The sequence below is a fragment of the Centroberyx affinis genome, unplaced genomic scaffold, assembly GCF_046629955.1.
Source record: "Centroberyx affinis isolate AG114_WGS23_722 - 3 ecotype Tasmania unplaced genomic scaffold, CSIRO-AGI_Caff_v1 ptg007038l_1, whole genome shotgun sequence".
Classification (NCBI taxonomy): domain Eukaryota; kingdom Metazoa; phylum Chordata; class Actinopteri; order Beryciformes; family Berycidae; genus Centroberyx; species Centroberyx affinis.
In genome coordinates, this window is record NW_027283568.1 from 168,395 (window position 1) to 190,877 (window position 22,483).

The window sequence follows — 22,483 nt, forward strand, 5'->3', positions numbered from 1 at the left end:
CCAGACCACAACACTGCTGTAATCCTGTAACCTGTAGCCAGCAGACGGGCGATCGAGAGAGAGAGATCTGTGAGGCTTCTTACCTTGTTCTCATTGAAATTTGCGATGACGACGCCCACAAACAGAGTGAGTCCGATCATACACCCCAGGAACACAAACACATGGATGTAGATGCCGTGGATCTGCAGGCACAGATGTTGATATGTTTACTGACTTGAGTAACAGTCACACTGGCTTATATTAATGCAGGAGTCAGTAATGGGAGAGATTGATGGAAGGGGTGGGAAAGTAGGATCAAGTGCGGTACCGGTCCGACGCGGTGAATAATGACATCTCGGACCTCCACCCAGCCTTTCAGTGACAGCACTTCAAACAGAGCCAGCATGGCGTTGCCCACATTGTCAAAGTTAAAATTACGAGGGTTGGCCCTGGGAAACAGACAGAATGAAAATATAAATCATTTGCTGTCGAAATAAAATCAGAAATCAAGCAGTAATAAAAACACAGACTTTTCAAAAGCAGACAGTCGTACCAGACTCTAGGAACCCAGAAACCTGGCTTCTTCTCCCAGGCTTCAGTTTCAGGTTGAGGTTTTTGGAAACGCTGACATTTATTCTGAATATACCGTGACAGTCGTCCTGCAAGCAACCACACATTTCAACAGTGAAACACATAATGAAGCTAGCATTGGCACAAGCACTACATAGAGAAAAGGGAGGGTTGTTCAAGGTCTAGGGTAGTAAATCTATATAGAAACAGAATGACTCAGAGGAGCAACAACAGGCACTTGAGCTGCCTGAAGTTCCGCCATAATCACTATGATATATTAAACATAACCAGTTATGCTAATTAGCAAATATTTCTATGTCAACATACTTGTCATCACATAACACATGGGTGGTATTAATATGAGCTCCGTATCCTAAAGCATTAAGGAGTTATATTAGTTTCAAGAGAATCTGTTTTTCCTCATTAATATGCAAATGTATGCACATCATCTAGTCTATAGGGGGAACCTGTGGTGTAAATGTGACATTTCTGTCATGTATTGTTCTTGAGTTATTGCATTCACAAGAATGTGAATTCACACACACACACACACACACACACACACACAGAGACACCACCATCACAACATAAAGTCCCACATACCATCTACCGTGGTGGCGGGACATACAATTTTTAAAAAAGTAAAATCCAAATAGAGAACCCAGTGTGGTTCTTCTTTTAATAATACTGATTTGCAACATTTCAAGCATTCTTAAAGGTTCTTTAAAGCACCAAAAAGGTTCTATGTTGAACCATTCAAGCATGGCACTATAAAGAAGCTTTCCAAATAGGGATTGGGCAGGTCATGGTTCATACTGTACCCGTTTGAGGATATGGGGGTCGTTGCACTTGGCAAGCTTTCCGGCAAACAGTTGAACCCCGAAGCTTGCAAACACCAGCATTAGTGTGAGGAGCAGAATGGAAACCTGGAGGAGAATCAGTCAAGACTTTAAGGCAGACAGGGCTTTCCCACACTGTTCAACATCCCGAGGGATTAGAGGGCAAGCTAAGGATCCAGACAGCCTGGAAGTGCAGTTAGACCTCAGTTAAGAGAATCCTAATCACACCCAGAGAGTCAGCAACTAGTCACTGCAGGCTGCCGTGGAGGAGAGGAATAGTCATGCTGTGTAGAAACAGATAATGTAATAACTGCCAGACGATGTAATAACTTGCTAAAATGTAATAAAAATGTCTTTCTAAATGGGTTGAACATATAAATAATAAAACCTGTTAATGCAAGAAATTCACAGTTAATTTACTTTTTTTTTTACAATATTACACAGCAGTGTAATATTGTAGTGTAACACACTTTTAACTTATGATGTAATACTATTGACTTATAATGTAATACCTTGTAAGAGTATAATAACTCAAGATCTTACATCTTTAGTTAAAAATGTTACACGCCTTATGAAATAATAATCACTGGTTAATGTAATGTGATGTTATTAAATTATTTGGACATTTATTACATTATCAGGTTTTATTACATTTTCATTTTAGAGCAATATTTTTTATTACATTTTGATTTATTGAGTTATTATCTGGCAGTTTTAACATTATCAGTTGCTAAATGCTTCCAGTTCACTATGCAAACTCCAGGCATATCACAACCTATTGATACAATATGTGTTAAGTTAATGTATGTGTGCGTGTGTGTATGTGCACATGTGTATGTATATGTGGATGTGTGGATGTGGGTATGTGTAGCGTAAGTGGATTTGTGCATGCCTGTCTGTATGGGACAGTCTGTGTGTGTGTATGTGTGTGTGTGTGTGTGTGTGTGTGTGTGTGTGTGTGTGTATGCGCACATGGTCACTGACCAGGAAAATCTCCTTGAATCCCTTGAGAACCTCCCGCACCACCTTCCTCATCTGGGGGACCAGCTTGAAGATCCTGAGCGGGCGCAGGCAGCGCAGCATCATCAGCAGCTGAGCCCCAGACTCAGGAGGGACGTTAGGAGGCAGCCAGCACAGGAAGATCAGACTCACCTGCAGAGGGAGCAAGGGGAGAGAGGGGGTTAGGGTGAGGGGAGGACTAAAAATAATGAGAACAAATTACAAGTTTTTTTTTACATCCTGCAGGATTGCCCATATTGCACAGATCTTACCATGTGTTCATGTCACAGTGTTCATTTTAAGTTAATACAGTATAATTCAGCTCAGTTAATTTCGATTTAAATCAGCAGCTTGAAAGAATCTCATTCCAAGTATCACAATCTACCAGAAAACAGATGCTCTGTTCTGTTGCAATGCAGCCGAACCTAAACTAAATCCATCTCCCATCCCAAAACTAAACAGCATGCTCTAAGTGCCAGTTCCTTGAAAGCCAGTTCTACCTCGCAGCGCACCCCATTGCGTAATCTATATGCAAATTAGATGCATACAAGAAATTGAGTTATTTTGAAAAGCTAAATAAAAAAAAAACTGGTAGCTCACAAGAAATGAAATAATGGTAGTGAGGCATCCAAACCGAATAAAGTTGTTTATAGTCATTAAATGGCAATCTTCACAAGTACAGCCAGATGCTCATTAGCCAGAGATGTAATCAAACACAGCTCTCGTGGCCTCGTGTGATTCACTAAACCTTGCATCAGCCTAAAGAGATTTGGGGGAAAAAAACATAAAGAACTCAGACCTACTTAAATAAAACGTACGAGATCTAACAGGGTTTACCTCCAGAGACTTTTTCCACTACGATTCCATCAGCACGGTTGTATCAAATGGAGGTTTAACTGAACTGAGGCGTTTTTTTTTAGATTAGATGTGGAAGAAGCCTTTCTTACTAGGTAGATGAAGATGTCCATGACTCCTCCAAAGTCTCTGATGACAGCCGTGGGCGTGAAGAACAGACCGTCGGCCATGATCTTCAGGTTCAGCTCGATGCTCATGAAGATCACAAACACATACTCCCCGATCTGAAACACAGAGCATGGGCCTGTCAACATCTGTCCATCCATTCATCCATTCATCCATCCATCCATCCATCTTATTACCTGCAGTGTGGGTGCTTCCATGACCCTGGTTAAGGGGGACTCAAACATCATGGAGATGCAGGAGCAGATGGTCACTACAATCATCACCCAGTCCAGATAGGTGACCAGGCCCAGAAGATCACTGCAGACACACACACAGACACAGACACAGACACATGCAAAAACACACACACACACGCACACACAGTCAAGCACAGGAGATTTATCAGAATTTACACAGGGCAATAAGACTTATGGCGTATTATCAGCTTAAGTAGGTCGAGCCAGCAGTTAGCTGACTTGAAACACCACACTCAGGGATCATTTAAGGACTGTAGTGAGAATGAAGGATGGAGAGAGAGGGAGAGAGAGAGAGAGAGAGAGAGAGAAAATAGGGACAGAACAGAAGATAAAAAATGTGGGGAGAGGTTTCAGAAAGTGAGAGTATGTACGCAAGTGTGTGTGTGTGTGTGTGTGTGTGCGTGTGCGTGTGCGTGTGTGTGTATGTGTGTGTGTGTGTATAGCCCAATCTCCCCTACAGCAGGATGTCAGTAAAAATCCCCCGGCACCAGCAGTATCTGATAGAAAGGACTGCCTCTCACTTTAATAATCAGACTCGGTGCTTTGCAGAATTACAATCAGGTTGCATAATGGCTGAAATCTATTTCACAGCTTTACAGTTCACAATTTTCATTCCTCACCACAGTTTTGGGGAAGCACAACAGGCAGGTAATAACCCGCAGAATGAATCAGTAATCCACTGTTTTAGAATGAACAGATCAATAGAAACGCAACAAATCAATAATTCATCAGACTTACTAAAGTTGGTGGTATTTGGTGTTCTTCACTGCTCCGGTTATGGGGTCAGTTTTGGATCTAGATATAAATTCATATAAATTAAATAAATTGTCAACATTTTGACAAACATTGCCACACATCTGTGATCCCATTTGTTTGGTTAGCACATAGATTTCTTTAAAGCTGCACCAGGAAAAGCAGAGACGTCTTATCAGCCGAAATCACAAAGTGGGGCAGCAACAGAGAAGAGCGTCCCATTCCCCCATAATTGATTCGTTCTATTTGCCCAAATGAAATTCTGGTGTCTGGTATGGTCACTTCTCCCCCAACACGAAGCAACAAATCAAAACTTAATAATGAATTACAAACTGTCTCCTAAACAGCAGTGAGCAGCGCTGCATCCACGGAAAGCTGGACGTTTGATCTTTTTCCTCTCTCGTCCCTTTTGGTTTCCTTTGGTATAAAGCATCACAGACCGGCTGGGTTGGTAAACATGAGCGTTCTGTGTGTAGTTTCCTGACATCATGTTACATCGTTTCTGGATATTAAAGTTAAAAATCTTCCTTTTGCTGCCATTTGGAGCCGCCGCTGTGCGAAGTTGCCTAGTACAGCTTTAACACAACATCTACTGTATGTCATATCTGTCAGCTCAGATAAAAGAGTGATCCTACGCGTTGAAGCGAGCGCGGACAATCATCCTGCAGAAGTTCCTGAAGCGGTGCTCTCGGCCCACGATGAAGAGAGGCTTGTCAAAGTAAGGATGGTTCTCCCTCAACTCCTCCTCCTGGACTTTCCTGCTCAACCACACAGACGGAGACGCACACCAATTAATGTATATCAATTACACTGAATGACTGTCGACATGAACAATGAACATTAGCTGGATGGGGATTTTCTATAATCACTCTAGAACCACTTGATTTTTTTGTCAGGAAATTAGATCAGCAGTTGACATTGTGTGAATGTGTGTGTGTGAATACCGTTTCATCTCTGCCTGCTCCTTCTTCTCTTGGATCATCTTGATCTCACTGTCTTCTCTCTGGGCATTTCGGTAGCGTACTGTACTGGAATGCTGGGGAAGGAGAAGAGACAATGAGGATGGATGATTAAGATCCGTGCCCTTATTCCTTTAGTTGTGAAACAAAACACTATGGGGTTAATGTGCAAACTCTCTGCTTTAAATGTCTTTCTAGGAATATTGGATAAAGAACCACAATCTCTTTTGAAAACAATTCCCCTATTTCAGGGTGCCAGAAGAATTCGGACAGATTACGATTATATTCAAAGGGTTGTCACTTGGATGTGTACTGTAGATGTGTACTGAATGTGTGTGCATGTGTGTGTGTGCATGTGTGTACAATTATTACAAAATTATTCATCAGTATGCTTACATCCTGGGTGAGTGTCTCCAGTGACTTCCCCCGGCTGATCCTCTGACTGGTGGAACCATGTCTCAGAGACCTGCAGACAGAAGAGAGCAGAGTATGAGAGAAAAGGCTCAGAGGTATCTTGCAGTGTGTGTCTTTGCACTTGTGTGTGTGTTTGTGTGTGCATGCATGAGTCTCGGACCTGCGCTCTTGGCGTATGTGGTGCTGCACACTGAGTATGGAACGTTCCTTGGCTGGCTGGCCCTCAAAGGATCCACTCAGCATACGCTGCCTGGTGCAAGCCCTGGGAAACACAAACACAAAGAGCCCATCACAAAAAGACATTTTAAGAGATTTTTTTTTGTCATTTTAAGAGTGAGATAACCAGCTGGCAATCTCAAAACAGACAGATCTGGTCATCTTCATGACTAACAAGCTCTCTTTGGCCTGTGATGCACCATTCTACACCCACAAGAGCAGCCATCCAGGCTGTCAGTTTCAAACAGGCTCCAATCCTGTTATCATTCCATTAGACAGTGTGTGTGTGATTAGGCGTTCCTGCCTGTGCTGGCTAATAGCAGAGTCATGTACCAGAACTGAGCTAACGACACTGTGGGCATCAACAGTGTGTGTACCCGCCTTATTTATGGACACTCTGGGTGATTAGTTGTTTACTGGCAAAAAGTATGCACGAGTGATTTTGACTGTGTGTCTGTTTGCATGTGTTGGTGAGACTGTGAGCCTAAGTGTGTGTTTGGTGTGTGTGTGTGTGAGGAAGATGACGGGCCAGACGGAACGTGTGATGACTACTGATATGCTGTCTGTCTTTCAGATTGAGTAAAGGAGGAGGGAGAGGCAGAGTAAGCCAGATTGGACACGGTGCGGGCAAGCTAATCTGCATTTAGTGCCAGCTCCACCATGCTAAACAGCAAATTATCCATTTGCTTAATCGCAACAGTAAATGAGCCTGAAGTGGGTCTGTGTGTGTGTGTGTGTGTGTGTGTGTGTGTGTGTGTGTTGTTTGTGTGAGAGAGAAAGAGAGAGAGAGAGAGAGAGAGAGAGAGAGAGAGAGAGAGAGCAGCAGCAGAGTGCTGCTACAGCAATGCTACATCTAATATGCACACACATTATTAGTTTCACCCACACAAAGACTGGGATCTATTTCATGACTTGGGATGAGCTATGGCTGGCGCATACTAATCAGATCAGTTTGCTTAGGGGGGTCTCCAACAGTAGCGCGTGTTCCATGAACCAGTCAGAAATCTCCTAGTAAATAACACAACAACACAAACAACTCACAGCTAAAAGTGGGGATTTGTTTGAGCTGAGGTGTAGATTTGTCTTACCGGAGGATTTTATTGATAGTAGTTTCTTTTTCCAGGAGATTGCGAGCTCGGATACTAAATATTGACCTGCGAAGCTGAGAGAACACACGCTGGTTACGAGAAAGTGAGGTCAGAGTCCATTGGTTTGGAGTCTGTTAAATCTAGTACACCAAACACACCACACACACCACTGTAAACACCAGGTACAATTTGCTCTTGCTATTGTATTTGTTATTGCTATGGTTGATATATATACCCGTGGAGATGGATTTGTCATCGTTACAGCCACTCTCTGTGGGCTGTGTGTGTGTGTGTGTGTGTGTGTGTGTGTGTGTGTGTGTGTGTGTGTGTGTGTGTGCGTGCGTACCTTTTGGTCGATGTACTTGTTGTCCTCAATGGCTGAGCGTTTGGAGTGGTCACAGGAGGAGGACGAGGCGGAAGGGAGACGCCGGAACAAACAACTGGTGTCCTGCTGCTGCCGATCGATGAACTGCTTCATAAAGCTCTCTCTGGAGCACACGCGTAAGCACGTGTACACACAAACAAACAAACACACACACACACACACACACACACACACACACACACACACACACACACACACACACACACACACATACACACACACATACACACACATACAAACAGAACATTTCATATGAACTGGATTGTAATGCATGATTTCCTGCTGTATGTGTCCATACACCTACCAAAAAAAGAGATAATCACAATCATATCCTCATAACTCCAAACCATCCTGGGTAAAATCACACGACAGAGCGCGTATTCAGCTGCAAAACATTTTAGTCTTAAACCATCACTGCATCAGCCCAGCAGGTGGGCTGCGGAGGGGGATGTCTGGGGGAGCGAAGGCCCCCGCTGTGCACTAATCAGCCTCTAAATGATGAAATTGATTATGAGGTCCTCTGTGTTGGATACAGTTCAGCTCTCTTGCTAAACACCGCACAGCATACAATAGGCTTACTCTCAGAATAACAGTGGTTACTATCTACTATGAGCAGATCCAATATACAGTCATTTTCTCTTGTTCTTTCTCCACACCATCCCAGCCCTGACTAAGATGCCTGGACAAAGACATTAACACTTTGAATCTCCATTACAGCCAATGTGTCCATCAATAGCCATGTGTTTCCTCAAAGTGTTCTTCTCACTCATTATAAGCCACTCCAGATAAGAGTCAGCAAACAAACTTAATGTGGTAATCCATTGTAATCCATGACCATCCAAAATGTGTTTTTTTTTTTATTTTGTTGACATGTTTGATGCTAAACGCTCATTGCTGTAGTGTTTCTGCACTGCACTTGCAGATCACCTGGTGATTTCTTCCAGGAAATACCTACCAGACACTGGGTGAGAGTAGCTTTCATGAACTGGGTATAGGTTGAATCACTATTACATAACATCAATTGTTGATGGAGAGCAGCAAAATTGACTTATTTCTATTACTTTAAAAGGAAATGTAGGTCTTTTTTATGAGTGGACTTGGTGTGCGTCTCCCTGTGCTTGTGTACCTGATCCTGGGCACAGTGAAATCAGACGGGAGCTTGGAGATCTTCACCATCTGAGGTCTGTTAGGGAATTTCTCAAAGATCCTGAGTCTCAGAGGGAGCTTCTCTTTGGTGTCAGCGTTGGCCTCACTTTGCTTCAGCTAAAGAAGGGGAGAGAGAGAGAGAGAGAGAGAGAGCAATTTCAGGAATGAGCTCATGGAAGAAAGAGCAGGACAAAGAAGATAGAGGGCGGAGAGTCAGCCACAGTTGAGGATGAGGGAGAGAGAGAATAAACTAGCTACAAAGGGAGAGAAGGACACAGGTAACTCGAGTGTGGGGAAAAAGTAAGGTTGTGGGATTTGGAGACTTGTATGAAGTTATCCTTGGAAAGGTATTTATGTACAAAACGGTAAAAAAATGATTAAGGCTCTAAGACTGCAGTTATACGCTTCCGCCTGATGATGGCAGCAGCACACTTACCTACTGGAAAACACACACAGGAGACCACATACAGACAAGCACATTTAGCATGAGATCCCACTTACTTTCATAAAAGAAGAATGGAGGAGGCAACAAAAGAAAAAAAAGGAAAAAAAAAAGATTACTTTGGAATGGTTAATGGCGAAAGAAAAGGTGATGACGGCAAGAATAACATGCATGCAGGCCTGCGCTGGTGAAATTAAAAAAAGAGATGACAAAGGGAATGAAACCAATTATTTCCATTTAATTACATATGGGGGGGACTGATTGAAATTCCCTGGCAGGTATTCTCTGTCTGGGCGCCTGGAGATAACCCTGATGCATTTCAGATTAGGCCTGGAAGTCAACTGCATTTGGAGCAATATTGAACGGCAGCTTATCATTCAGTGCAGCCGACCGCCGTCCGCCGTACTGACTGGGCTTGGTGAACGCCTGTCTCTCTGTCTGCCATACAGTTTGTCTGTCTGTCTACTAGTGTAAAAGTCCCTCCACCTCCCTCTATGTGCATGTGTATTGGTATTTCTGTTTGCTTGTCCTGTTGAAACAGCCTCTCGTTTTTAGGGGATAATAGCCGGGGGGGAAGGGGGGGACCTGACAAAGGAGGGATGGTAATCTCTCTATCCATTCTCTTTTTCTGGCAAACAAAAATGTATGTACTTTTCTTTTTTTCCTGCCTTGAGTGGGTGAGTGGCATACTGTGAGAGATGGAATTATGCACCAGTATTTGCTTGCCTAGGCTTTCTGTCTATGCGCTGAATCCCAAGATAGACGTAGGAAAGGCAAGTAGTAAAGGGAGACAGAGCATGAGAAAAAATTAGAAAAAAAAGAAATACAAGGAAATATAAGATATACAATTACGGTAAAATAAGGCGTTAAAAAAAATCAGTATTATGAACTCAAAACCTAGAGCATGAAACAAAGGTCAAGGGATGATATAGATCAGATGAGATAGATACAAATAGACAAGTGGGTGTACAATGTAACATTATCTACGCTAATATGGCTTGAAAATAAACAAAACAACACCTCCTTAAGTCTGCTGCAACGGTGTAGCATTGGAAACGGTGAGTAAAGTTTAGGAGGCCAAAAAATATACATGATGTAAGGTTCTTTCTAGTAGTGCAGTTTGCTGGAGGAAACTTGCAGAAAGTGCTGCAGTCATCTCAAATAGTACCTGTACATTTGGCTGTTGAATTTCCCTGCAAGCTACACACAGACGAATTCACAAACAAGCATGCTAACAGACATGAGCGCATGCACGCACGCACACACACACACACAGACACACAAACACACACACACACACACACACACACACAATGCAGCATTAATATGGACTCTGCTGGTCCCACAGGTCCTAATCAATGGGGCCAACTCAGCGAGGTGTACAGTTTAGCCACAGCTCAACACCCTTATCTGCAGCAGCATCCCATTACAGCTAAACCTACTGTACCTTCACTCCTCTATTGCCCTTTGCTACTCTCTCTGTCTCTCCCTTCCTCCACCTCTCAGAGAATTTGTTTTCCATCAGGCCCGTGTGTCTTTATACAAGACTGCCCCATTCTCCAAATCTCAATCTCAATTTCACATTCCGTTCACCGCCTCGTTCCTTTCTTCCTTCCTCTCCGTTTTCCCAAAAGAAAAAAATTGGGAGCTGCAGGGAGAGGAGCAGGCTTGTGCGATCCAAAATAATCTCTATCTAAATCTCCTCTCATAAATAGATAGAGTGCGAGCTGGGCCCACTTGTGCCTCAGTTGTTCTAAACAACTAACTTATTCATACTCTTCAATTTATCTATTCATTTATTTATAAGATGCATCTGGGGACTCACCCACCATGGAAAAAATAAGCAAAACAGCACTGCATTTAATTTCAATTTATCCTAGGAAAGCAAACCTTAATGCACTCAACCATGGACCATTTACATTCCTTTATTTAGGGAAGTTCTTTCACACCTCATGGTCAATAATGTCCAGAGATTTTACAGTAATTGTGTGAGAAAGAGTCAGCTTTAGTCCCAAATTATAGTTTTGTTGAGTATTGACGTTGTGTAATGCTGCTCTGTAAGAGGTTCCCCTGGTGAGCAAGAACACAGAGGTGTACCGATAAGTTGCTGTAGATCACTATTAACTGTATGTGCTAACGCATGGGGCCTCCAGCCTGGTCAATACATGGGATCGATAAGGCACACATGAATTAGCGAGAGCTCAGGTATAGAGCACATACTAGCACAATCCACTCACTATTGATTGCTGGCTTTACATGATGCCATACAAGAGAGAAACGACTTTCTCATGTGTGAAAGTGCGCAAATCCGAAAGTGGTGCAGTAGCATGTGGATACACATCTGTGTGTCGAAATGCATTTGCTATGTTTCCGTGGTGTGTGTGTGTGTGTGTGTGTGTGTGTGTGTGTGTGTGTGTGTGTGTGCGGGCATGTGTGTTTGGATTTATGTGTGAAAAGATATACCATGTTTCCCTGTGAATGTGAAAATGCATGTGTGTTTTTGTGTGTGTGTGTTAAACACGTGTGTTCATGTTTCCACGTGTGTCTGCACGCGTGTGTCCACACACATGTGGGCAGGAGAAAATACGGCATGTTTCTCTGTGTGTCAGAGTGAATGGTTGATCAATCAAAACCATTGTCTGCTTGCCACAGATCAGATGGAGTCTTCGGCACTGTAGCAGTGGAGCCGAGACTAATGTGTTTTGCCTTGAGAGCCATTTAGGTGACCTGCCCCGGCTTTCCCTACCATTCAGGCCAATTTCAGGCTCGGCTGAGCTGGGAGCTTGACGTTAGGGATTTCCACAGCTTTCTTAGCCAAGGCCAAGAGGAAGACGACTAATGTTGACCATTGACATCAGAGAACATTCGACCATATAGCTATAGTGCAGTAGGAACCCTGGAGAAAAAATAATGATCTCAGTCTCAAAAGGGCTTCAGTTGAGGAGCTTGAAAGAGGCTGATATAGAGTGAAAGCCAGCTGGGAGGTAAAGAGGCTTGAAAGACCAAGAGGGAACAAGCTCCTCTTTTGCAGCGGCAACTGCTTGATATTTAAAGTCCTCACACATAGTGGTCACTTCTTATAACAAACAAACAAACCAATAAATAATAAAAACCATGAATAATAACAAATATTATTATAACAATTAGTATTAGCTCCATACTGTAAATGAATAAATACATAAAAGATAGGCATGTTGTTAGAAACACCTTTACTTCACAGCTCGAGGAGCAGCTGGGGGAAGCCCTGCGAGGGAATGCCTTGCTGATAGCATGCTGAGAGCTGCACTTGACAAAATGACAAACCCAATCTGTCCATCTGAAGGTAAATCCCTCTGCTATTTGTTTGATTTATGAAACTCACAGATCCTTCAGCTCTCAGTCTGCAATGCGAGTAAATGCAGTGTCCACCATGCGTAACAAGGGCTAGGAAATGGCTGATATTTAATAATCTTAGCCCTTACACAACCAACCCCCCTCTCACCAGCGAACAAGCAGGGAATCACTGAAATAGCAGTACACAAAAATACTACTAAAGTCCAAAGCCTTCATCTAAATGCACCATCTGAGACTTGTGCATTTTAGCATAACGCCTTCATAAAAGCACAAGCTCCAGCTACTGACTCTGTTAGGAGTGTGAATACACACTTTCCCAATGTGTAACCCCTCTGAACTCTCTGAGGAGTCCTGTAAAAGTGCCCCAGAGGCATGCAAATATAGAGTGTGAATATATATGAGAATAGCCAATGGAACAATGAGGAACTGATGAACGGCCGCCCACACAACTGCTGCCCACACACACTAAGACACAGAGGCTGTGGGAGGACGTGCATTCATAAGTATTTCACCATTCAGATACTAGAGCCTGCCGTTCTCCAGGAACATCAGATAACAGCTATATGTGTGTGTGTGTGTGATCGCAGCATTCACATTTTAGCATTGCTACACCAAAACCTTGCATTCTGTGTAATCCATCATGGACCACGGTGTGAGAAAGTAATTGATCACCAGAGCAGCAGAGAAAATGGTGCATGTATGTATGTTTCTCTCTCTCATGCTTCCTAGACAGTCCATAATCTATGTCAAAATCAAAATATACAGCACATAACCTGGAAATGACAAAACATCATGTCAACCCTGCTAAAATACTAGCGCCCTACATTTCCCTCCCAGTCTTGGTCGGGCTCCCAGCGCCTTGGGCGGGTCCAGCTGCAGCACCCAGGGGAGGGAGAGTTGAGAGCGGGTTAGCAGGGTCACCCTCTCCTCTCATTAGCTGGGTAATGAGCCATGCTCTGGAGCTGCTGTAAAGCCACACAGGCTGTAAACTCCCCACACCACTTCTCTGGACCCAGCCACCGTCACCCTGCAACAACCCTCCCTTCAATATCCTAAACCATGTAGTGTGTGATTGTGTGTACCTGTGTGTTAAAGTCCTATGTTTAACAGATTCATAGGGTTTGTGTGCTACACATTCCTTAAAGGATAAGGCCGGTGTTTTTTAATGCATTGCTTACCGTCAACAAATCCTATGAAAATAACATAATCAACAATGCGTTTGCTCTACTCCCGTTACTTTCTGACTTCCCACGTACCGTTTTTAGCCGTCAACCTGGAAGTCATTGGCTCCAATTGTAAGCTAAAAACCTTGAAATACAGCTCACAAAGACATAGTTTCAATTTTAAAAATCACTAACTGTTACCATGAAAAGTCAGGCTGTTGTAGTTATTACCAAATCAAATTCAAATGGGAACAAATTCTTCATTACACCGGGACTATTTTCGGTGCTACGGAACTACTTTCCTGAGATCGCAAAGTGTTTACAGCCGGCTTATTAAGTTGTTTGAGGAAAAAGTCCGCCGGCCCGGTGCATCATGATGATGAAATGTGCTGCCCAGAGCAGCGGCATGGCTCTTTGACGTGTTTTTAATCGTTTTTTTAATACAATGGTGTTCTATGGCTGCTGGGACATGGCTTCATTGGGCACCAGCTACATGGACGAGATTTGCTGGCAAAACAAAATCATTGCTGATTTTGTTATTTTCATAGGATTTGTTGACGGTAAGCAATGCATTAAAAAACACTGGCCTTATCCTTTAAGCATTTAAGGCTGCCTCCGTCATTAACTTGGTTTTGGTTCAGTCCCAATATTACGACATGATTTTGTGATTGTAGCCAAGTGCAAAAATGCTGAAAAATATATAAAGCATTTTTTAAAAATATGCTAAACTGGGATTGTATTCCTGTTTGTGTCTGTGTGTGTGTGTGTGTGTGTGTGTGTCTGTTTATGCCAGTTTTAGAACAAGGCAGGCACAGCGACTGGAGTGTCAGAGTCTTCCAGTAGAAAACTGAAGGTGACATTCAAGAGATAGGAAGTCATTGTCCTGGGATTCTCCAAGGAGCATGCTCTTTTCTTCTCTGCTCCCTCTCTCATCCTCGCCTTTCTTCTCCTCCCCCTAAATCCCCAAATGAATCCTTGGTCCATTAAATCACGTAAATGGAGGACAGGCTTTCAGTTTAATTCATAAATAATAAAATGGTCGGTGGGAGGCCATAATACAATCACTCTAAAACACATTTGACCAAACTAAAGTCCCTCATACAAAATGTATATCCAATCCTGAGCGCCTGGTGAAATGTGCTGGGTGGAGCGTGGCGCGAGAGTAACCAGACAGCAGACAGAATACACACGGACACACAGGCAAAGAATCACACACACACACACACACACACACACACACATACAAACACACTCGTCAATAGCGAGAAGAATCAGGTGTTATTTGGAGAGAGGAGCGATCTGTCCCCTTTGTTGCCAGGGTGACGAGGTACGTTCCTGTCACAGCTGTGGAGCAGCGACTACCCCTCCCAAACCTCATTCACACCCACACTGAACCTTCCTCTGCCCTTCTCTCTCTCCTCTCCTCCCTTCCCTCCCATGCCGTCTCCTCTTCCTCCTCTTTCTCCACCTCCATCACTCCGGACGTGCTTCGTTCAACTGACACATACGGGACGAGGGGACGGACAAGCATCGGAGGCAGCAATCTGATGGTTTCAGGTCGCACCCTCAGCGGCTTCCCCACCCCCGTTTCTTTAAGGATGTGTTTCTGAGGGGGGGGAGTGTTCCCTCGCGACTGTGTGTTCATCTGATAACAAACTGGGGATTGTAGATAGCTGTCATCCATCATCATCCATCATACCAGAACTGATCCCTAGCTGTGGCACACATAGCCATACTCTAAGGCACTAGACACGCACAACCAAATACAGACACACACACACACATTTTGTCTAGTCGAGCCGTAAAACCTTAAACAACAACAAACCATAATTCAAATTTTACATGTGTAGGCCTTGCACTAGATGGCAGTATGGTTAGTTGGTATAGCTTTATGAAGTACAGCAGTCTGCCGTACCCGTCGCCGCAGCCCTAAACTGAACCTCGCAAAAGAAGTCAGATAATCACAGAATCAAATATTAAACACCACTACAATATTCCTCCAGTTTGTGCTGAGGAAACCCTTCCTGAAGGCCTGTGTGGGTGTCAGTGTGGTGCAGAAGAGCAAAGGACAGACTACTGTAAAATATAGCCCAGAGCCACATGCATGTGCAGACACAGCAATTGCTTGTGTATGTCTGTGTGTGTGATTGTGTGTGTGGTGGCCACTCAGAAGGAAAAGAAAATACATCCATACATCCATAATTTCATTTTCTGATCATATCAGTTGTTATCAAACATCACAACACTTTCTAGAGACACAAAAAGAAGCAGAAAAACAGACAGGGGAATAGAGAGATTCCTGATATTGGTGATATTAAATGCAAAGTGTCTATGAACAGACCCTCATTTTCCAGCGCGCATGTCCTCAGCTGACATGGCCTTTTGAACACTCACAGCTACACGCCCCTCATAAGCATCTGGCAGACTATGAGAGAGAGAGAAAAAGTCAAAGCCCAGAGTGAGAGGTCTCAGAGCGCAGTGAGCCCACTGCAAAGGATTCGAGCTTCTGTTTGTCTGCCTGCTGAATGCAAATAGACCGGCGATGAAGGCGAGGCGGTTGTGCCGTTACCACTCTCTCTCCTTTCTCTGTCGAGCTTTCTACTTTCTACTTTCTGCCTTTTAACATTCTCCCCAACTTGTTCCTCATGACTCATCTAGCTGGCCCGAGGACCTGTTTGATTGCCAAACATTCTGCTCTCACACACACACATGCACGCACTCCCGCGCACACACACACACACACACACAAACACACACACACACACACACACACACACACTCACACACACTCACACACACACACACACACACATTGGGTATGTGCACAAGAATACACGGAGATTTATCAGCACCGACAATTCATACCCATGCACAGGCAGACACACACACACACACACACACAATCATCGTCATCATCATTGCCCTCAGGGGTAAACTCCCTTTTTCTATTCGCCTGATATCTGCCGGCATAGAGATAAACATTTACCCCTATCAGTCTCCCCCCTCTGCTCCTGCAGACACTGGGCTGTAGGCGGGAATGATTTGTTGACCGGAGATGGAGGCATCAGTCTCTCCCATCACAGCGGCCAGTGACCCGTGACGCCGCAGATGAAGGTACAGCATTAACGGGCAGGAAACTGAGGCGGGCCGGAAGGTGGAGGGAGCCGTCTCCTCAGCAACGTCCAACTCGCTTTTCAAATCTCACGCAGCTATTGGCCATCGAGTAAATAATAAAATAGATTCGAGCTAAAATAAATAGGGACATATTGTATTCGGTGGTGCGGCAGTGAATTCAAAATATGTTTCTGCTGTGCAGGAAGAACATTGTGGAAAGATATTTCATGAGCAGCTAAGCAGTTCCCCCGGTGTGTTTCACATCAGCTAAGAACAGAATCACACCTGGGAGGCTATTTTGTGTTTGTGTGGGTGTCTGCTTCCTCCCTTCACTTCTATTTACCTCTGTTGTCTCCCTTTCTCTTGTCTCTGGCTTCATTTCATTAAAATTTTCCACCAAACCTAATTTCACGCAATAAATGCATTATCTTAATCAACATTGATGAGTGGAGCGTGGACTGGTGTGTGTGTGTGTGTGTGTGTGTGTGTGTGTGTGTGTGTAATTCTGTGTGCCTGTGTGTGCATGTGTGTGTGTGTGTGTCATTAAGTACTTCCTGCTACCTCTGGCTCCTGGCTCATCTGCATGGTGGAATAAACCGGGTGTTCATTAGCTGCAGCCCCACTTACCCTTGCTCCCCTAATTGCTAATGATCCCTGTGTGTGTGTACGTGTGCGCACAAGCAGATGTGTGTGTGTATCTGTGTGTGTGTGTGTGTGTGTGTGTGTGTGTGTGTGTGTGTGTGTGTGTGTGTGTGTGTGTGTGTGCGGGTGTGCGTGTGCGTGTGCGTGTTGAATGCAAATGACAAATTAAACCCCCATTCTCAGTCTGTGATTACAATGCACGGATTGAGGACTGTTTCGCCCGGCAACAGCCCGCATCACGGCCCAGTCACACACACACAAAAGCAGCCAGATATTTCATAGCGCTGATCTGCTTGATCACAGTGGGATTATCCCTGCGCCGCTGTGTTCTCCGTGTCGTTTCAGGCCTCGACTCTCAGACCAACCCAAAAACCAAATCAAGACAAATGGTCTGTCAGGGTTGACAGATGCAAGTCATTCCCCTGAAAGGCTGTGCTATAATCAGCAAACGATGACAGATGTTTTTAGCCGCATGCCTTATTGATGATGTCATTATCAAATCAACAACATGGGCAGACGCAGTGGTATTGCTGCTCCACGCTCACACACAGTATTAAAAAACACTCACTGGGAAGTGGTGCATATATATATTGAGTGACGGTGGTGGAAATGTAAACCACACCTGATGATGATATGAAGCCGGGGATCAATGAGGGTTGCCTGGTTACTCCATCCATGCTGCTCTGCTTCATTAGCGCTCCACTGAGCATAGTAAGGCAATAATGGATTAAGTTAAAATGTGTGGGTGAGTGGGTGGAGTTTCATAAATATTGTCAATTTGGCATCAGTAACTTCATTGATATGAAATTCATAGTAACATCTGTAAAGTTTGTTGTAAGGTGTGTGTAATCCACAGTAGTTGTATTTTCATGGAGAAGTCAGTTAAAGTCACTGTGTTTTTATGAAGTAGTCGACCACAGCACTTATATTTTCAGCTCTCTGAGTCATGAGGTGACTCTGTGAGGACCAGCAGCAGCCGAACAGACTGTTTTAGGTTATCCTCTAAGGTGTGTGTTCTGTATATGACTCACAGATAGCTCCCCCTCTGTATTCACCTACTGACGCTGCAACAACTTACTCATAGGACTGTTTTAAATAGGATGCTGCCGACCCATTATGCTTGAAAGGAAAAAACAAATTCCCAAGATGGGTCAGTCAAACTTTGGCTGACTGCATAAAATTGTTAATGTACCCAGGGAGAGGAAGCTAGCCAGCCAGATCAGGAGTCATGGACTGTATGGATAGACTAGTATACGATAGAGGAGAATCACTCCTTCCTCCTCCTCCTGCACTGCACTGATGTCAAAGCAGTAAATTGGTGTTTCTCACTATGTGTTGTTGGCAAGTACTCTCTACACTTGTCAGGTGTCAGATGTTAGGGTACATGATGTAACCAGGGCACAAAGGGTATCAAATAGAGTATGACATTCACTACCCAGCAAACATAGACAATAATTTGGTGAACAGTTCACTAGAATGAGTAATTGTGCAGTACAGGTGGGCCTTATCTGTCAAAGCTTGACTACACGTGAATTTTCATTTCAATATGACACATACATACACACACACACACACACATGCTTGAAGTCTTTCATGGATGAAAGCAAAATACAATGATTTCTCAGGGGAGTTGACATGTTTGACTGGTTTTGCCGCTGATATTTCTGACACACATGGAGCATGACGGGGAAGTGGAATGTTAGGGCATGATACGCCGTCACCAGCAACTTTCAAAGACTTATCATTTCCCCCACAGTGGCTCCAATATCAAAGCCCAACATGACAGCAACCACACCTGTCATTTGCTCACTTTGACACTTGAGACAACGGAGGCGGTGAACTACGCCACCAGCAGTCTTGCTCTCTCCCCTAGTCTCTGTGTTGGCAACTTGTGTAAGCATGGGCAGAGATCCACCCTGCATTTAACTCCAAATAGTACACAGAGGCTCTTTTGGATCCAAACTCATAATACCTTGAGACAGAATTCTATGATTTGCATGAACACACTTTTTGAATAGATTATTCACCTTCAATTTGTTGTTCCATTATTTCCAATTAATTTGAACAGAGCAATTGTCTGTGGGCTCGACAGACTGTGAAAAGGAAAGGATTAAAAATGTCCCGGGGAAGATAACACACGCATGGCCTCTGTGTGTCAGACTCTCACTAAAACAAATGATTGATATCCGTTTGGTACCCATTATACTGGCACTTCCACCGAAACAGCACAGTGCTGGAGATGAAGATGGCATAAATCAGGTAGAATTATTTTCTCTAAAAGGCAATTTCTTATTTTTTATTGGGTGTGCCATTAAGTCACATTAATTACAAATATTACCAATCCAATCAAGCCATTTATCAAATAGGAGAGAAAAAAAAAAGATAGAGTGCGCATTATCCCTCCCAGTCTATATTTCTTGTAGCAAGGTTAGCCGTGGTATTGGGCTGTTGCCAAATATTTGTAGAATCCCTCTCTTCTGGGAGGGTGATCACCATCTATGGTCTATTTATAGTCACCCTCCGTGTCTGTGATTGAAGTGCCTGTAAAATAGGCAATTTTACAGTCGCTGCACCTAATCACTCAGCTGTGGGTGGGAAATAACCTGTCCAGGCAAGCTGAGACCTGCCAGCTATGTGTGCATGGAGCGTCTAAGCAAGCATGTGTGCCAGTGATTGTGCGTGCATGTGTGTGTGTGTGTGTGTGTGTGTGTGTGTGTGTGTCTATGGTCTTATGAATTCATGTTCTGGCATTGTATGGATACAGATATCCAAAGAGATAGACTGGGAGCTCCAATTTTAGGCCTGTCTATTTCTGTAACTACATTCAAAAAGCAATTTCCCTAAAAATGTGTCCGCTACAGCACTTCATTTGCATTTGATGAAGGAGATAGCTTATTAAAGTTCACCCGTTGAGCAGTGACTATTACCATGGTCTTTTGTGTGTGTGTGTGTGTCTGTGTGTGTGTGTGCGCCTGCACTTTGGTGGGCTTTTTCACACAGCAGGGTTTTGCTTTTTTAACGTTAATTGCCTGATGACTCATCCTTCCAGAGAAGAGCCCCACAAAGGTGAGAATAAAGAAATCACTCAAAAATAAAGAGTCCTGCCCACATGTGGGCATCTGCTTCGACCCTGTCACTCTCCTGGAGAGCCACGAGGAGGGAAGGGTTTATGATGCTATGGGAGAGAAAATGTCATCTCTAAATTTTTATAAAGGTGCATGTCTACTTTCACAGTCCCCTCTTTAGCTTGTTTTTATAGTGACTGGTATAAAAAATTGGTCAGTCGTATTTACTAAAAGGCGCGCCATCTACTACCGCGGCCAAAAACTTTATGAGCACAGCTGTCTCCAGTTTAGCGCCTGATAAGTACACTTATGCAAATCAAGTCAGACGCAATATTCCGATTAGAAGACCCAAGACACAATATAAGCATTAAGCATTGTAACTGGAGATGGGTTTGTGTGTGTGTGACAAGGGTTTTGTCAATGCTGGTGTGACCTGACTCCTCTTGGTCCGAGGTTCCAGTTCGTTTTTTATTTTGTCAAGCAGTGATAAATTATTATTATTGCTGCTGTTATTATTATTACAAATATGACTTGACAATCTAATTTCTTTCTAATCTCATCCTCTGACATTTGAAAGACAGTAATGGAAATGGAACGCTTTTATTTATCGTCCTCTCCGCCTGTTGTGCCTTTCAACAAAGCAGCCATAGCTTTCTCAGGGCGCTGAATTGGTTTAGTAAATCGAAGGGGGTAAATCATTTCAATTATCTCCTCCTCCATTTTGGCACCCTACCATTGCCACTCCTCAAAATACATTTTAATTGGGTCAAATGCGCAAAAAGTCTCCTGCCGGGCGTCTTCCCCATTTCCACACATAAAATGCTTGTGTGCACAGGTTAGTAGATCAGAATCTGCACCTTTTTACACACACAACTGCATTAACGCCACTGCAAATGGCTGGCAGCGTTGTTTACCAACACTATTCGCTGGAGCTTGAATCACGCCGTCTGTCTCAAAAGGTCAGATGTCACAAAATCAAACAGTCAAAAGGTCAGTGTGCCAATACACATGGTGAGAGGATATTGTGTCGCATACACTGCTGCCCAAGGAATCAATGTAACGACCATCACATGGTCAGCAGAGCTACTTTCTAGCTTTCGACACACAAACCTCAGTCAAATAAAAGAAATAAAGTCAAGTATATTTTCAACTAAAAATGAACTGCTGATATCCCCAGAAAACTGCTGCCCATATGAAGTATGACATAATAATTTACACATGAGCTTTTTACCTGTTTGAGCTTCTTCAAGTCTTCATCCAACTCCAGATTGTCCAGGATAACAGCCACAAAAAGACTGAGCAGAATCTGGAAGGCGACAAGAGGAAGATTATAAGAGCATATGGCCTACTGAACTCAAAACAGACCAAAATTGTCAACATTTTAAAATTAAACTGAAGGAATTTTTAAAAGACAATCAATCATGTAGTCATGTGTAGGGGTGGGGGGGAGGGCAGGTATGTAGGGTATGTGTATATATATGTATGTATACATATGTGTATATATATGTGTAAGTGTCTGTATGTTTTATGTGAACATGTTTTATGTCTGTTATTTTAAAGGCCCTTCTAGGGACGGGCATTGGAAATTAGCAGTAGCTATAAATGCTGTGATGCATTGCATTGGATAATTGTGTGCAATTCTCTATGCTTAATGCATCTGTCCCTATCAAATAAACATTAAATAAATAAATAAATAAAAATGTATACACTAAGTTTTTCTCTCACGTCATCGCCAGCATCATAATAGCATCTAAAAATTTGAAACTTTTTTTTTTTTTTTTTTAAGACTATGAAGCCTGCTTTGTAATCATATTTGTTGTTTGTTCTGTCCTGGGAGACATCCTGTCTGTCTGGAGTGAAGCGTGAGTCATCCAGCCTGTCTGTGCTGTTTGATGGCCTCCCGTATCAGAAGGCCAAACACTGAAATGTCAGCACTCCTCACTCCTGCAACTCTGATTAACTGTGATTAGATGAACCACTTGAGAGCACATTGGAAGGGCTGTGGCACTAATTTGATTCATTATGAAAACTGTTCCTGTATCCCTTTGTCACTTATGTTTGCAGGATTCCACAATAATAGAATATGAGTTTGAATAGAATGCTGTTGTAAATACAACCATAACTGTCAATGTGCATCACCCTCGTCTTAAGAGTGACTC

The 22,483-nt window shown here is 43.3% G+C and overlaps 1 protein-coding gene across 1 annotated transcript in view; it reads right to left on the reverse strand.

The window, feature by feature from the left end:
• nalcn (sodium leak channel, non-selective) overlaps positions 1 to 22,483 on the reverse strand; it is a 72,937-nt gene that overhangs the window by 14,509 nt on the left and 35,945 nt on the right. The window contains 17 exon segments of the mRNA XM_071513358.1: positions 84 to 182; positions 308 to 428; positions 533 to 566; positions 569 to 638; positions 1,371 to 1,475; positions 2,373 to 2,540; positions 3,335 to 3,466; positions 3,545 to 3,665; positions 4,343 to 4,399; positions 4,993 to 5,115; positions 5,302 to 5,393; positions 5,713 to 5,782; positions 5,891 to 5,992; positions 7,035 to 7,108; positions 7,381 to 7,522; positions 8,546 to 8,682; positions 21,556 to 21,630. Of these exon segments, the coding sequence (XP_071369459.1) occupies positions 84 to 182; positions 308 to 428; positions 533 to 566; positions 569 to 638; positions 1,371 to 1,475; positions 2,373 to 2,540; positions 3,335 to 3,466; positions 3,545 to 3,665; positions 4,343 to 4,399; positions 4,993 to 5,115; positions 5,302 to 5,393; positions 5,713 to 5,782; positions 5,891 to 5,992; positions 7,035 to 7,108; positions 7,381 to 7,522; positions 8,546 to 8,682; positions 21,556 to 21,630 (1,722 nt within the window).